This window comes from Hirundo rustica, chromosome 17 (genome assembly GCF_015227805.2).
Source record: "Hirundo rustica isolate bHirRus1 chromosome 17, bHirRus1.pri.v3, whole genome shotgun sequence".
In the NCBI taxonomy this organism is placed as follows: domain Eukaryota; kingdom Metazoa; phylum Chordata; class Aves; order Passeriformes; family Hirundinidae; genus Hirundo; species Hirundo rustica.
This window is the reverse complement of record NC_053466.1, coordinates 3,947,704-3,963,848: the sequence shown is the minus strand read 5'-3', so window position 1 is coordinate 3,963,848 and position 16,145 is coordinate 3,947,704. Positions and strand designations below refer to the sequence as shown.

At 47.6% G+C, this 16,145-nt stretch overlaps 1 protein-coding gene across 1 annotated transcript; it reads left to right on the top strand.

The window, feature by feature from the left end:
• Positions 1–312: 312 nt before the first annotated feature.
• SART3 (spliceosome associated factor 3, U4/U6 recycling protein) lies at positions 313–14,909 on the top strand. The gene is made up of 19 exons (XM_040080815.2): positions 313–501; positions 1,009–1,135; positions 1,803–1,907; positions 2,531–2,715; positions 3,702–3,807; positions 4,561–4,685; positions 5,094–5,249; positions 6,044–6,182; positions 6,504–6,611; positions 7,015–7,092; positions 7,290–7,348; positions 7,804–7,913; positions 8,138–8,250; positions 8,715–8,791; positions 9,182–9,347; positions 10,061–10,503; positions 11,210–11,362; positions 12,425–12,612; positions 13,457–14,909. The coding sequence occupies exons 1-19, from the start codon at positions 331–333 to the stop codon at positions 13,635–13,637; spliced, it is 2,790 nt and encodes a 929-aa protein (XP_039936749.1). The 5' UTR covers positions 313–330; the 3' UTR covers positions 13,638–14,909.
• Positions 14,910–16,145: the final 1,236 nt, after the last annotated feature.

The window sequence follows — 16,145 nt, the reverse complement described above, 5'->3', positions numbered from 1 at the left end:
CGGCGCTCGTGCGGCATGCGGCGCCACTCTCAATATGGCGGGAGAGCGGGGCCGCGCACGCCGCGGACCCTCCCGGAGGCCCCCTGATGGCCACACAGCGGGGCGCCCGCGGTGCTGCCTGCGCCACGGAGCAGAAGACAAAGGGTCGCGCCGCGGCCGCACTCGGCGCTGCCCGGCCGCGGTGCGCGGGCGAGCTCGGGGCGGGGCGGGCCGCGGATCCCGGTTCTTCCCGCCCGGTTCGGCCGGCGGCGGGGCGGAGCAGCGGCACGGGCGCCGCGGGGACAGCCACGGTGGCCGGCGGCGGGCGGCCGGCGAGCCGAGCTGCATAAGATGGCGGCGGCGGCGGGAGCTGAGGCGGCGGCCGAGGAGGAGAAGCGGCTGCCGGAGGGAGACCCCGAGTCGGGCGGGGACTCGGACGATGAGGGTGACTCAGACTCGTCTGGGGACGGCGAGGATGAGGAGAAGGAGAACGAGGCCGAGATCCAGCGGCTGGAGGAGCAGGTGGGCCCGGCGGGGCAGCGGGTGTGGCGGGAACGGGGGATAATCCGCGTGTGCCCCGGCATTTGGTGCTGGGAAGTGTCAGCGTGGGAATTTCTGTGGTCCTTGTGAGTTTCTTCCAGCTCGGGATATTCCGTGATTTTATGTTTGGAGTCTGAGACGGAAATTGACCAGCTTGGGGATTTATTTTTTTTTTTTTTCAAGAGGGAAATAAGAGTGAAGTCCTAGTAGGCAGTTTGCGTTCATTGAGAAATCTGTGCCGGCTGCCCGCGGTTTTTTATTGCCCTTAAAGAAATTAAAACATGATTCTCTCTGTGACCGGCGGCGGGACCCGAGGGAACGGCCGGAGCTGTGCCAGGGGTTAGGTTAAATCTGAGGAAACTGTGTCGTTTTGGCTGTGTGAGAAGACAGTACACACTGATGAGAATTGTGCGATTTGTTTCCTGGCTTCTTCGCGTCCATCACTCAACACGGCTTTTAAAATTGATTTTTTTAATATTTTTTTTAAAGCTTTCCATCAATGCTTTTGACTACAACTGTCACTTGGATCTGATCAAGCTGCTCCGGCAGGAGGGAGAGCTGGTGAAGCTCCGCAGGGCTCGGCAGAAGATGAGCGAGCTCTTCCCCCTCACTGAAGGTACGGAGCATCCTCTGCTCTCCACAGGTGAAGCATCGCCTGGGCGAGATTCTCCAGCAGTGCAATAACACATTCGGGCCAGTTTTCATCACCCTCAGTCGGGGAATGCGATCCAGGGCTTGGCAAACTCCCGCTGAAAATGACGCTTCGCAGACAGGCAGCAAAGAAAGTTCCCTGTTGGTGGAGATTGTGGATGCTTGAAGCGGGGAATTCTCTTTTTACTCATAGCTCAGCGGCAATGGAAATACTCCAGAGGCTGTTCAGCATGGGATTTTATTCTTGGAAAGGGGCCCTGGCGCAGGGTGCCCAGAGAAGCTGTGGCTGCCCCTGGATCCCTGGAAATGTCCAAGGCCAGCTTGGATGGGGTTTGGAGCAACCTGGGCTAGGGGAATGTGTTCCTGGCCCATGGCAGGAGGTGGAATAGGGTGGTTTTCAAAGTCCTGGGAAATTCCAGCTTCTCCCGTTAGTAAAAAGGTGCTTGTCTGGCACCAATTTAAAAGGTCTCCGCCCAACTTATTTGAAATTAATTAGGAATTGTGGCGGTTAAAATTCCTCTCTTTGCCGTGCTCCCTCTCCTTGGTGTAAGTCTGTTGCTAAAAACTCACAAAGTGGGCCTGACTTATTATTTTTGAATATTAATGATGTGTTCTAAATTTTTTTCTTTCAGAAATTTGGCTGGACTGGTTGAAGGATGAGATAAAAATGGCTTCAGAGATCTCCGAGAGAGAGAAGGTTTATGAGCTCTTTGAAAGAGCAGTCAAAGATTACATCTGTAAGTCATTAAAATGGAATGGAGGTGAAGAAGTGAGGAGTTATCCTCTGGATCTGCTGGAGTGTGTTTGGGGTTTGGAAGCATTTCTGGAGCCCAGGGCAGTCCCAGCCTCAGGGTTCCCGACTGGAGTTTGGTGTTGGTGGGAATGGTGCCAGGCAGCCAACGCTGTTCTCTCACCTCCCCTTCACCTTCAGAATTCAGCTGCTTCAGGAGTTGCTGATCTGGGAAGCTCAGGAGTCTGGAAAGAGGAGGAGGAGCTGCTTTAATCTGAATTATTCCAGAGTGTGACAGCTCTGTGGTCCCAGCTCAGGAAACGGGATTTTGCTGTTCAGGCATCTTGGTGCATCCCTGCTGTGGTTTGTGTGGCAGAGGTGACAGGCAGGGCCAGTCCCTGTCAGCAAAACCACAGGAGTGACGCCATTTAGAGGGAAACTCTGTCTGCTGCTGCTGAGCCAACAGCATAAATACAATTCCAAAATACTTTCACTTTTCTGGATTAAAAAAAAAGAACATCGCCACGCATTTTTATATGCAGCCCATGAGGCACTGGGGAAGCAGAACTGCATTTCCTTGTTACTGTTCCTGAAAAGATCGAGTCACCTGTTTCTCCTAACCTTGCTTAGGTCCTGAAATTTGGCTGGAATATGCCCAGTATTCCATTGGAGGCATTGGTCAGGAAGGAGGCATCGAGAAGGTCCGGTCCATCTTCGAGCGGGCTCTGACGGCTGTGGGGCTGCACGTCACCAAGGGCACGGCCCTGTGGGAAGCCTACAGGGAATTTGAGAATGCCATCCTGGAAACGGCACAGGTGAGCCCCTTCCCCTGGGCTCCCATCCCAAAAAAGCTGTGGTGCAGCTCCTGGAGTCACCTGGAGCTCTCTCATCCCTGTGGTGTCGCAGTTGTTTCTTCCCAGCTGTAAAAGCCAGCTCCAGGAAAACCATTCTGTGGGCTTGGCTGATAAAGTAATGGATTTGTGTTTCAGTAAAATCCTAAAATCATCTCAAATCCAGGAGCAAAGTTTGGCTCTGCTGCTGGCTGAGGTGCCAAGAACAGCTTTAAATTGAAATGTTCCATTATTAAACGATGTTCTGTGGCTGTTTGTGCACAGAGTCAATCGAGTTTAAGCTTCTAGACTCTTCAGCTTTTAACTCATTCATCGTTGCACACTCTGTGGATGAAGGTATTGTATCCACGGACTTTTGGCGGAGGGTATTTTATCCCTGGAATGTAGTTTGATATCTGCAGAAGTGACCTTTCCAAGATGGCCAGAATGGGAATATTTCCTTGCTTCTGATAATTTGTTACATAAGAGGTGGGAGTTAAAAGATGTCCCTGCTCATGGTGGCAGTGGGAATTGTTTGATCTTTAAAGGTCCTTTTCAAAGGAGTAACAGGAGGATGTTCTTTCATTCCCAAACACAATTAAGGCTGGAAGTTTTAGATCCTCTCCCCACTCCCCAGGGATTTACTGAAACCCTTTTTGGCAGCGTGGTGGAGTTGTGAATTGGCACAGTCACCCGTGACTTCTTGTTCTCAGGTGATCATTTCCCTGTCTTTGTGTCAGCTTTCAGTCAGGAATGCTCTTCCCATTCACCCACCTTCCAAGGGGAGCAATTCCCGAGTTTTAACTTTCCCGGCAGCGACAGAAATGCAGTTTGGCCCCGTGTGTGCCCTTCAAGGATCATGTATTCACTCAGATCTCAGCTCCCTCAGCTCATAAACAGTTCCCTCTCATGTCCATCAGCCGGGGCTGGAGGGAATGGATTGAATTTCCCCGGTTTTTATTTCCTTGCAGCCAGCCCCTGGCAGCATTCCATCCCCGGAGCAGCAGCAGGTGCTGTGCAGCCAGCTCGAGAAGATCCACACGCTCTTCCGGCGCCAGCTGGGGATCCCACTGCTGGGTAAGGGCTGGAATGCCGGGACAGAGGGCCTGGAGCAGCTGGGGAATGCTCCAGGCATCAGGATTCTCCTGGCACAGCCACACCAAGTGCAGCTGGAGCTCTCGAGCTCTCTTGGACGAGGCACAGATCGCTGTGGATCAGGAATGTTCGGAGTTGTTGGAACTTGGGTCGCCTGGTTGGGAATTTGAGGATATTCAAAGTGCAAGTGAGGAGCACAGGATGTGACTTAGGAGTGAGGAGTTCAGCTGTGGTTGCTGCATGAAACCCTTGGAAGGGAGTATCTGGCAGCTGGATTGTTGGAATTCTGCCTTTTCTAGCTCCTTGAGTCCCTTTTCTTGCTCGTGGGAGAAAGTTCAGCACAGTTCTTTTGACTTCGTTTCCATCTGGAAAGAGTTTGGGTCCTCTTTTCTCTAAAGCCTTGGGGAAAAATTTGCCACTTTGGTTTTCTAATTCCAAATGAGCAGCTTTAATGCAACTTGCCCCGAATTTGTTATAGGGCATTGTGTGAGATGAAATGTCTGAATCCTTTAAGAATGCAGCAGTGTGTCACTAAGGACCAAAAGAGGATTAAAATTTAAATATTTATTCTAAATAAATTAGAACAATGTAATAGTATGAATAGAATCAAATTAATATAATATGATAAATATTATATAAATAAAACCAGGAATTCGTCTTAGAACCAAACACAGGCTGAAATCTGAATTTTTAGTTTCATGAGTGCATTTTTGATGGGATTTCATGTTTTAATAGACATGGAGGCTTCATATGCTGAGTATGAGGAGTGGTCAGAAGAGCCCATCCCAGAAACAACAATAAAGAACTACAAAAAAGCTCTACAGCAGCTGGAGAAGTGTAAACCCTACGAGGAGGCACTGGTAATGCTGGCATGAACACCTTCCTTTAAAACAGAGGGAATTGCTTGGGGGTGGTTTATTTTTTTTTTTTTTCCCCAGATTTATTATTTTCCTCGTCCCCAGCTGGGGGACTTTGTCATTGACAGTTATATACTGGGAATACTAGAAATTAGGGAGTGCACTGAGTGTGCCAGGCCGCCCTGAGGTGCACACGGTGTGTTTTCCAGCACTGGGCTGAAGGGAATAAACCCAGGATCTGACTGATTTCAGACCCATTCAGAGGTGTATGAAAATCAACAGCTGCTGACGATACAGAGAGAGAATTCTTGTGTGAAATCTTGCACAAGAGCTGCTCTGAGGAGCAGCTGAACTGTTGGAGTCTTGCTTTGTTGAAGAGTTTGATGTTGTGTCTCCCTGGTTGTTTTCCAGCTGGGTGCTGAAACCCCAAAGCTGGCAGAATACCAAGCTTACATTGATTTTGAAATGAAAGCAGGTGACCCAGCTCGGATTCAGTTGATCTATGAGAGAGCTTTGGCTGAGAACTGCCTTGTCCCAGACCTCTGGACACGCTACAACCAGTATTTGGTAAGGAAATGAACCCATGAATGTTTGCAGGTTTGTTTTCCTGCCTTTACTTTGGTTTGCTTGTTTTTAATCTCAGTTGCTGATAAACAGCCAGTAAGTTCTACCTGAGTCCTGTCCTTCAGTCTGTAAATCTTCCAGAGGCTGATTTTCACCTCCCCTTTGGTTTCCTCCTGTTTTCAGGGATGTGTTTATTGCTCTTGTGGGCATTTCTCGCTTTGCTCTGCTCTAGCTGTGTTTTCTCTGCAGAATTACAGGGTGTGGGCGCTGAAGCAAACCCAGATGTTCAGTCCCTGTTTCCAGGGAGCTTTGTCAGTGCAGTTTGAGCTGATGCTGAGCTCCAGAGGCAGGACAGAAGGTGGCTGGATTAAGGGATCAGGGTGACTCCCTGCAGGAGCTTATTTAGGCTTAGTTTTTCCATCATCTCTTTCTCTTCCCAGCTGGACACAGCAGGTTGCAGGTGGAACAACGCCTCCACAAATAAGGCTGGGTGTGCTCCCTCTTTGTATCCTTGACATTCTAGGAGCAGTTGGGAATTCACTCAGTGCCTTTATTATATTTATTTCTTTGGCAGAAAACACCTCACTGGCCTGGTAGTTTTGTCCTGAGTGTATTCTTCCTCGCTGGAAGGTGTTCACTGGGTTTTTAGGAACACAGAATTTAAAATAACCCATCTGAGCTTTTTAAACATAAAATGAAAGTACTGGGTTGTAGGTGTTGGCTCTTTTAGAAGCTGGGGTTTGGCTCAGGTGGTCTCTCTGACAGGAACTTCACTTTCCTTTGTGTGATTCTTTCAGGACAGGCAGCTGAAGGTGAAGGAATTGGTTTTATCCGCCCACGACCGCGCTGTCAGGAATTGCCCCTGGACTGTTGGGCTGTGGATTAGGTACCTGCTGGCCATGGAGAGGCACAGGGTTGAGCACAGCATCATCTCTGGTGAGGAAAGAACCAGCAAATGCACTTCAGGGCTGCTCTCTGCACTCCAGACAGCCTGGGACACATGGGATTTGCAGGACCTGTTCTCATCCTGCTGCTGCAAGGGCAAAGCTGCAGCCTGAGCGACCAGTGAACGGCTGGGAATGAACATTCCTGAATTCTGCTGCTGTTCGAGTCACTTCCTAAACCAGTTTATTGTGTAGCATTTCTTTTCCTGTCTCCCAGTGGTATTTGTGTAGATATTTCTTTGTGCTATCACTGCGACTTGCTAATTTTGACAGTGTGTGGAAAGTAACTGTTTTTCCCCCTTTTTTCTTCCAGAAATGTTTGAAAAAGCTCTGAATGCAGGTTTTATTCAAGCAACAGACTATGTAGAGATCTGGCAGGCCTACCTGGATTACCTGAGGAGAAGGGTGGATTTTACACAAGGTCTGCATGATAAATACAGAATAAATATCTAAACTATTTTCTTTGTACTTCTTGGATATACCTTTTTTTAAGAAAACGAACAGTATTTTTATCTTTCACAAAAATTATTTTCTGGCCAGTTAATGTCTATAAAAACTAGGAATTTGGTTGGTTTGCTATTTCAAAAATTCTCTGCTTTATATTTTTGATACCTGATTTTTTTTTTTATGATTCAAGTAGTAAGTTTTACTATTAATAAAATCATAAATTTAAGCAATAATAACAACAACAAGAAGTAATAAATTTAATCTCCCCCTGCTACCCAATAAAATCATGGTGGGTGTTAAGGAAAAAGTTTTTTTGGGTGGGAAATGAAAATTAAATTATTATTTTAAGGCTGTTCTTTCTTTTTTTTCCTCTGCAGACTCCAGTAAGGAGCTGGAGGAGCTGCGCTCTGCATTTGCACGAGCCGTGGAGTACTTGAAACAAGAAGTAGAAGAAAGTAAGTGAAATCATCCCAAGTATTGTTTTCACCTGTTCAAAATAAATTTTATAAGACCAGTTCTTCGCACAATGTTTGTCTTCAAGAATCTTGAACGTTTCAGAAAGCTGCAGATAAAGATTTCATCTCCATGTGGGACCTGTGTAATAGACACTTTATTTGCAAGTGCAACAAACAGTCCTTGTTTTTCTTCCTAGGGTTCAGTGAAAGTGGAGATCCATCCTGCACCATCATGCAGAACTGGGCAAGAGTTGAGGTGATGTTTCTCTCTGCTCTGTTTAAATTGCTGAACCTGATAAAATGGGTTTAAAATAAAATGTTTTAACATTCCTGCCGTGGAATGCGGTCCTTTCCCAGTCCATTTCCCCTCCTCCCCTTCTGCTCTTCCTAAACACAAAGCAAGTTCTCAGTCTGAGGAGTTACTAGGTACATTCATCACCAACAAAAGGAAAAACTCAGAAACACTTCTCTAACTTCTTTTATAATGAGCAAGATCAAATGGATGTGGGAGCCAGAACCACAACTAACGGGAGAGGTGGGCAGGGAGAGGTTATCCAGTAGTAGGATTGTGTCAGGTGTTTATTTTCATCACTGTAAGGCTCAGATGTATCTTCCTGGGTCTGTCTGCAGCATCTGGGGTGGCTTTTTTGGTTTAGGGCTGATGATGTTGGACAAATAATCCTGAAGGATATTTTGGATGCTCCGTTGCAGGCCCGCTTGTGTAACAACATGCAGAAAGCCAGGGAGCTCTGGGACAACATCATGACTAAAGGAAATGCCAAATATGCCAACATGTGGCTGGAATATTACAACCTGGAAAGGTGGGAGCTTCGTTAATTCACTTTTCACTTTCCCCATCTGTGGGAGAAAACGAGTTTAGGAAGGAGCGTGTTTCGTTTGGGTTCACAAAACACCTTCGATGTTCTTGCAGCCGCTCCGCTGTGGCTTCCAGAAGCATTGCAGCAGCTGGGGAAGGAGAGGGGGGATGTTTGCCTGGCTGGAATTCGGTGTGGTTTGTGCCCTCAGTGGTTTGTGCCTCCTGCAGGGCCCACGGGGACACCCAGCACTGCAGGAAGGCCCTGCACCGAGCGGTGCAGTGCACCAGCGACTACCCCGAGCACGTCTGCGAGGTGCTGCTCACCCTCGAGAGGATTGAAGGTACCTGGGCACTGGTGTCTGAGTGACCAAAAGGTCACTGAGTGGTTAATTTAACAGAAAGTTAACTAAATGACTGGCAGAAGGTGATTAATTACTGCGCCTCTTAGCCTGGTTAGGCAGGGGTGACACTCAGGCTTTTGATCCCGTGTTTTGTGCTCCACTGATGTCTCACTTCCTTTTCAGTGCTGTCAAATCTGCAGACAGCTCATTTCTTCCTTGCTTTGCTGAAATAATGGGATTTTTCCATGCCTTTTTGGAGTTTTGCATTATTAATGAGAGGTTTCTGCTCTGCTTGGCTCGTGGATTATTTTACCTTGCAGGCCAGTTGTTATAATTGGAATTTTCATGTCTAATGTTTAATATGAACAGCAAGTGCCATGAACTCAGCGACTCCTCCAGAATTGTATCCTTGAATACAAGCTAAGTAAAAGGCTTGTAAAAAATATTTTAATTTTATCCTTTAGGAACTCTGGAAGACTGGGATGCAGCTGTTCAGAAAACTGAGAACAGATTGGCTCGAGTGAATGAACAAAGAGCAAAGGTCAGAACTTGCTGTGATCTACCAAAGCATTTTATACACCTAAATTAAGTCCATGCTTCTCTGAACGTCACATTTTTAATGTGGCTTCCCCTCCAGATAAGCCTGAAATGCCCTCAAGCCCTAGAACTATTGATTTTTTTACTTTAAAACTCTGATTAACAACCTCTTACTGCTTTTTTATCTTTCTCCTTTTGCCCCTCGGATGGCCACAAGAGTGATGTGCCCTCCAGGAAAGCTGTGAGAGCAGAGAATTAGGATGTGCCTTAAATGATGTCCTGGTTTAATGTTGGGGTTAGGAGAAAACCCTCTGGGCTTCAGTGCTCTGGAAAATGCTCTGCAATCTGCAGCCAGTTGGGGTGGAAAAAAAAAAAATAATCTTCTGTGTTTTAGGCTGCTGAGAAAGAAGCTGCTCTGGCAAAGCAGGAGGAGGAGAGAGCTGAGCAGAGAAAGCAGGCGAGGGCAGAGAAGAAAGCTTCCAAAAAAGCCAAGAAAAGCAGGATCGGGGACAAGCGCAAGGCAGACGAGGATGACGAGGGTGAATGGGGACAAGAGGAAGGTAAAAATAAAATGGAATTAAAACTGCAGAGCTCTGGCATCGGGGTTTATTGGTTGTCTTGTGGTAGAAGGAGCTGAGGAACTGCCAGCGCTGGTGTGTTTCCAGGGCTGCTTTCTGCTGGGAAGTCTTCAGTGTGGGAGTGAAATGCAGACAAGGCTAAATGGTTTCAAACCCAGAGAAAAACAGGTTTATAAGAATTTCCAGAGTTTCCTTGGGGGTTCTTATTTCGGATATTGTGGGTTTTTTTCCCTTAATTTTCCTTTAAAGGGATTTTTCTGACTCATCCTATGAGGCTGAGCCACGTGTCTAAATGGGGTTATTCAGGATTGTAGCAGTGGGATTGGAAGGTGGGAACAGAAGATTTTAATAGGTTGTTGCCCCTGGGAGTTTTATGAGCTTTTAGATTTATTAAAATAAAAAAAAAAAAAATTAGACAAAGAACATGAATCAGCAACTGTCAGTTATGACTGGCTGAAAAAAGGAACAAATATTCCAGTTGCTTTCATCTAGAGCTGTCTAGGCGGAATAATCTGTTATTTGTTCTTTAAAACCCCAAGGAGGTTTTTATTTGGTGTCTTTAAGACCTGTCACTGTACCTGTGCTTCCATGTTCCATTTCCAAGCTCCACAGTGGGGACGGAGGGCAGAGGAGTTTCAGCGGGGAAGGAAATGGGGAAATTTTTCCTAACAAGGCTTTTCAATTCCATCAACCAGAGCTGCCCAGCAAGAGGCAGAGGGGAGAGAGTGACGGAGTGCTCCCTGAAGAGGACATGGAAGTGGAGACCGGGCTCTTTGGGAGAAGTGAAAAGCCCGCTGGCCCAGCAATCCCGAAGGAAAAGGCCTCCACCAGCCGCAAGGACGTCCCCAAAGTTTTCCACGACAGCAGCAAGGATAAAGTCACTGTGTTTGTCAGCAACCTCTCCTACACCATGGCAGAGCCCGAGGCCAAGCTGAGGGAGCTCTTTGGCAGCTGCGGGGAGGTCGTGGAGATCCGGGCAGTGTTCAACAACAAGGGCACCTTCCGGGGTTACGGCTACGTGCAGTTCCAGGAGGAGGAGGCTGCTCGGCAGGCGCTGGCCTTGGACCGCACGGCGGTGGAGGGCAGGCCCATGTTTGTGTCTCCTTGCGTGGACAAGAACAAGAATCCTGACTTTAAGGTGAGGTTTTGTTGGTTCCTCTTGGACAGTGGATGTGGGGAAGGGGGTTGGTGGAATCCAGGGTGCTCAGATCCAATCAGTTCGTGTCGTGCTTCTTTAAACTCTTTTTTTTTGGGGGGGACATTTTGCGTTTTTTGTTAGTTTGCCGGACACCAGGATTTGACATAAATTGCTCAAGATTTGCAGAAATCTGCTGATCTGAGCAGTTTAATGGTGGGACCTACCCAGGTTCAACCTCTCAAGAGCTTTTTTGGTCGGGTTTGTTACCCAATCCCCCGGCTGGGGATGTTCTGTACCAGAGCTCAGTTGTGTAATCAGGGGATTTCTGCATTCTGGAGTTCCTGCACAGAAAAATTCAATGTTCCCATACAGAAAGCTGAGCAAGAAGACATTATTATAGGAATAATATAATACATTTACTATAGGAATAATAAATACATTATTATAGGAATTGGGCTCTAATCCTTCTGGATCTCTTCCAGCTCAGGATATTCTCTTATTCTCAGTGTCTGTCCTCATTGGGCAGGGGTTTAGTAGCATTTAGTTGCAATTCCTTGGTGTATATATGCAAATATCTTCCAAAACACTACTCATGGCTTTGAGGCAGTTCTGGATCCCTCAAACAGGAATTACTCTTGGGGCATGGGATTGAAATCCTTGGAATTCCCGGCTGGTTTGTGAACCAGCATCCTTTCTGTTCCTCCAGGTGTTCAGGTACAGCACTACCCTGGAGAAACATAAACTCTTTATATCTGGTTTGCCATTTTCCTGCACTAAGGAAGAGCTGGAGGAGGTGTGTAAAGCCCATGGGAATGTGAAGGACATTCGCCTGGTCACCAACAGAGCCGGAAAACCCAAGGTAGGCATCCTTAACACACCCCTGGTTTTAAGGAGTCCTTCAAAAAGAAGCTTGTCATGGAATCTGGAGACAAAAAATGTTGGGTTCATTAAGTTGACAGTGTGGTTTTGTATTAGTACCTGTGGAAGAGCTTGGATTTATACAGCCCAGTGTGTGCCTTTGTGCAGAAAAACAAAAGGAATTTTTCCAAAATACTTCTTAAATTGCACGTGAAAGATGGGATGGAGCAGGAAATGTTTACGGCGCTTCCAGAATAGTGAAAACAGGCAAGTCTGCAAAGGGTTGCTTTTTAAATAACTGGCTGAAGGGGGTTTACCAGATGCAACCAATTCCCATCCTCCTTTCCTGAATTTCCTGAGGCCTTTGTTCCTACCATCTGCTGCAGGAAGGGATTTGCCAGTGAGAAATGAGCCCCCTCTCTGACCAGGCTCATTATTTCCATCCCTGAATAAATGACTCCTTGTTAAATAAGGGATGCTGAACCGGTTGCTGCTCTGCCAGAACTTTATCTGACACCAGGGCTGTGTCTGTGTGGTGGGTCCTGTCCACAGGGACATCCTGGGAATGGTGGATGTGGATTTAAATTGAATTTTCTCGCCCTTTGCACCACCTCAGATGCAGTTCCTGTTGTGTGCACACCTTGTAACAAGTGCTCTTGGGAGCCCCAAATCTTGTTCTGGGCTTAGTTCGAGCTGGAATAAATAAATGTATTTTGGGAAAGCTATGTAAAACCTGATGCCTCTCCTGTGAAACTGGATAATCCAAAAAACGCAGCTTAAGGCTTTGGATGTCATTTAAAAGAGTCACAGCAGGGAGAGTGGTGCCCTTCTCTGTGCGAGCCTGCTGTGGCACTTCATTATGTTTACCTTAATAGCATTTTTGGGGTGGTTCTTTCCTTTTTTATTACCTTTTCCACACATGAGTGCATCAGGAGTGAGAGACAGCAAATACGGGTTGTAAGGACGATGAGGGGACTGAGTTTCCTTCATTTAACAAATTCCTCATCAGCTGTTACAGGAGCACTAAAACCTAACGTAGCTTTTCTTTCTTTTCTTCATTTAGGGCCTGGCTTATGTGGAGTACGAGAGTGAAGCCCAGGCCTCTCAGGCTGTGCTGAAGATGGACGGGCTGACGGTGAAGGACCACGTCATCAAGGTGATGATCAGCAACCCCCCGCTGCGGAAGCTTCCGGAGCGGCCCGAGCCCGGCAGAGCCTCCCTGGCCCTGACACCACGGCAGGTTTACGGAGCGTGAGTTGAGGGAGGGCTGCCTGGCGCTGCCTGCAGAGGAAATGCTGCTGCTTCTTTGTATGCTAAAGTCTAGGAATCTTAGCTGGAATATGGAGGCTTAGGAAGAGGAGGGAGAGGGATTTGTTTTTATATGGGCGAGGGGGATGGCTTCCAGCTGACAGAGGGCAGGGTTAGATGGATATTGGGAAGGAATCCTTCCTTGTGAGGGTGGGGAGGCCCTGGCAGAGGGTGTGCAGAGAAGCTGTGGCTGCCCCTGGATCCCTGGAAGTGCCCAAGGCTGGGTTGGATGGGGTTTGGTGGGATGGTGGAAGGTGTCCCTGCCATGGCAGGGGGTGGAACTGGGTGATTTTTAAGGCCTCTTCCAACCCAAATCAATGTAGTGTTCTGCGAATATGAATGAACACTTAAAAGACGCTGAACCATAAGAAATGGGTTGTTGGATTGATGAGGAGAAGCAGATTCTTCCTCTTCATCAACAGGAACAGCTCTGTAGTGACGAGAGGATCAGGCATTGGCCGTCCCTTTGGATCTGATGCTGGCACTGATCCCTGATAACCTCCACGTCCTCAGCCATTGTTCCTAGTGAGCATTGAGGCTGCTCCTTCATCTTTTAGTATTCCTGTCTTGGATGAGGCCCTGTGGTTAAACTGAGCTGCAGTCCTGGGGACTGTGGGGCAGCTGTCTGCCAGGACTCAGGGGTGCTTGAAAGACACCCGTGGAAAGCTTTGCTCCCGAAACAAATGTCAGGAGTAATTTTGAAATGTGCATTCCTCTCATAGCAAACAAGTCCTTGTTGTTCCCCCAAGCTGAAAGAGTGTTTTAATGGGAATTTTTTCCTTTCCAGGCGAGGGAAGGGAAGGACACAGCTCTCCATGGTGCCCCGGGCGCTGCAGCGTCAGAGCAACCCCGTGGCCAAGGCTGAGAACGGGATGGTCCAGAACTCACCAGCAGCGTCCTCTGACCCCCCTGCAGAGCCTAAAAAGATGTCCAATGCTGATTTTGCCAAGATGCTCCTGAAAAAGTGAGCGAGGAGCGTGCACTCAGCGGGTCTGGTCCAATGTGAAATGCCTTTCTGGAAGCCATGTTGTGTCCTTAAGCTTTGCAAGGAGAAAACGCCCATCCCAATCCCATGTAAATACTGGACTGCTGCATTCCTTGGGATCAGTGGAGGATGGCACAAATCCAGGTGGTGGCTTTGTTTGTTTTGTTTTGGTTTTTTTTTTTTCCTCTAAGAGCAAAGAGTTACACTTTTGTTCTGGTGAAAATGGCATTAATGCGATCCCTCATATTGAGGGTAACGAGGGGGGAAACCTTTCCTGCACAGCTCGGATGCCACATGGAGTTTTGGGAGTACTTTCCAACGATTTTCTCTTTCATTAACGAATGAGATGCCATGGGAGGACCTCAGCAAGCTCCACTGGTCAGCTCAGCCTGGGATTGCAGACATTTCTCTCTGCCAACAGCCCCGTTCTCCACCCAAGCCCACGCACGCAGGGACTGTCATCTCCTTCCATGCAGAATCCAACAGCAGATGCTCCAACTTCACCACAATGGCCTCTTTTAGTATTGGGAGAGTTTCTATACATATGTGTGTATATGTAGATACACATCTGTATGTATCCAGTTCCTGTTCTGTTCTAGCTGACCTGTTTTTTTTTTTACACAGTGCATTTGTAAAGGACATTGAGATGATTCTTTTCAAGTGTCAGGAGCTGATCCTTAGGTGGTAATTTTTGTTTCCCATGAAGCTGGACGTGCTGTTGCTGAGGACCAGGTTTTTTGGTTGGTTTTTTTTTGGTGTTGTTTTTTTGTTTGGTTGGTTGGGTTTTTTTTTGGTTAATTTTTTTCCTAGCTAGCTCATGTCGTTTTTGCAGGTGGTTTCTGTATGGTTTTGTACAACTGTGAAGTGCAAGCTGACGTTTCTTGGTTTATTAAACTCAAGTTCTCAAAGGTTTTCTATAAATACTGTTGCTTCTGTTTAAATGTGGGTGTTGGAGCTGCACTTCTCTGGCAGCTGGGTGTTAGTGATGTACCTCACCTCTCAGGTGTGCTCAGCATTCCTCAGGCCTTGAAGCAGCTCATTCCATCTGCTCTGGATATCCTGAAATCACTTCAGCCATCACCTCAGACTTTCCAACAGTGGTGTGATCCTGGATAGAAACATTCCTGCTTGTCAGCTACCCTGGAAGTCACCAGCCAGAGGGGGTTGGATGTGAGGGGGGAACCCCAGTGCTGAGTTCACTTGGACCCCATGAACACCGCTGCAAATAAACACTATTTTCTGTGCTGATTTCACTTGGCTTTACTTTGAAACGATGATTCTGCTCATGCTGTCATGTGGCTGAGGGAACTAAGATCTCTCCCACAGCCTTTCCTCCTCCACAGCCGCTTAGTTCACTGCAGCCTCTTCCAAACAAAGACTTTCATATTAAAATAGTTTATTAATCTGTTACTAAAATAACATTTCCCCCCCCCCCACGGAGCTCTAAAGTGCATTATTTATACTCATGTTGCACTACAAAAATAACATGCTTTGTAAGGACAGGACATCACCTTTCCTCCTGTATTCTCTGCTTTCCCTGGCAGCAGTGCTCAGAGAACTCCCGGTCTCATCCTGGTTTCTGCTTCTCTAAAACACGTCCTAAACTCCCTGTCAGGTAAGAGAGAGTTAAAGGGGAAGGAAACTAAGCCTGGGACAGCCTGGGATAGCTTTTTGTCAAGGGTTTAAATGCTCTAAACTGGGATTTTAAATGGAGGTTTTGTGAGCTTGGAGGCGGTGGGATCACTGATGCCGTTACACACCTGGCAGGTTTGGGGTAGGGAGATCTGTGGGTACTTCTACCTTAAAAACCAAGGAAGATGTGATTCTCTGAACTGCTCAGCAGCTCCAGGCACTGCACTGCCCCTGCAGCACACAGAGGCCTTGAGTGATTCTTGACACATTTATCGGAGTAATGACATGACCGGTGATTAACTGCGAAAGTTCCCTTACTTAGACTAAAGAAACTGAAGGTTTTGGCAAACTTCCTGTACACATTCTTCCCCATTTGGCACAGCTGGTGTCTCCTGGCTCTGCCTCATGACCTTTTCTGCCCACAGTTCTGCAGACAAGCTCCTTCCAACCCCTCCACTGAAATGTCTAAGGACAGTTGTGCTTTCCCAGGGCTCCTGCTGGCTGAGGTGTTTCCTGAGTCCTCCTCCCTCAAGTAAGTCAGAGCTTTTCTCCTGTTCCACTCCTGCAATCCCAAACCACTTCCCACACTTCCCACTTGTACAGAACTCACCCCAGGAAAGGCAGCTGGAAGTAAACATGCAAAGTGCCAAGAAACGGGAGGGGAGAGATGCCTTAGGGCTGGAGCTCAGCCTCCTTCCTGCTCCGTACCTGTGTGACTGACACCCAAGTGTCTGATGGACACAGCTGGGCGCGTGCTGTTCCTTCAGGGGTGTGTTTGGGAGCTACAGGGAAGAGGCAACACAAAGCCAACTCAGTTTAGACTCTGCCGAGGTCAGACAGTAGAGCTGGCCGCCTGGGC

Excerpts from the sequence above, each read along its gene's own strand:
- SART3 (XM_040080815.2), top strand. The coding sequence starts at position 331 with ATGGCGGCGGCGGCGGGAGCTGAGGCGGCGGCCGAGGAGGAGAAGCGG. Across the intron at positions 1,136-1,802 it reads GCTCTTCCCCCTCACTGAAG|AAATTTGGCTGGACTGGTTG; the intron begins GTACGGAGCATC and ends TTTTTCTTTCAG. Across the intron at positions 5,250-6,043 it reads CACGCTACAACCAGTATTTG|GACAGGCAGCTGAAGGTGAA; the intron begins GTAAGGAAATGA and ends TGATTCTTTCAG.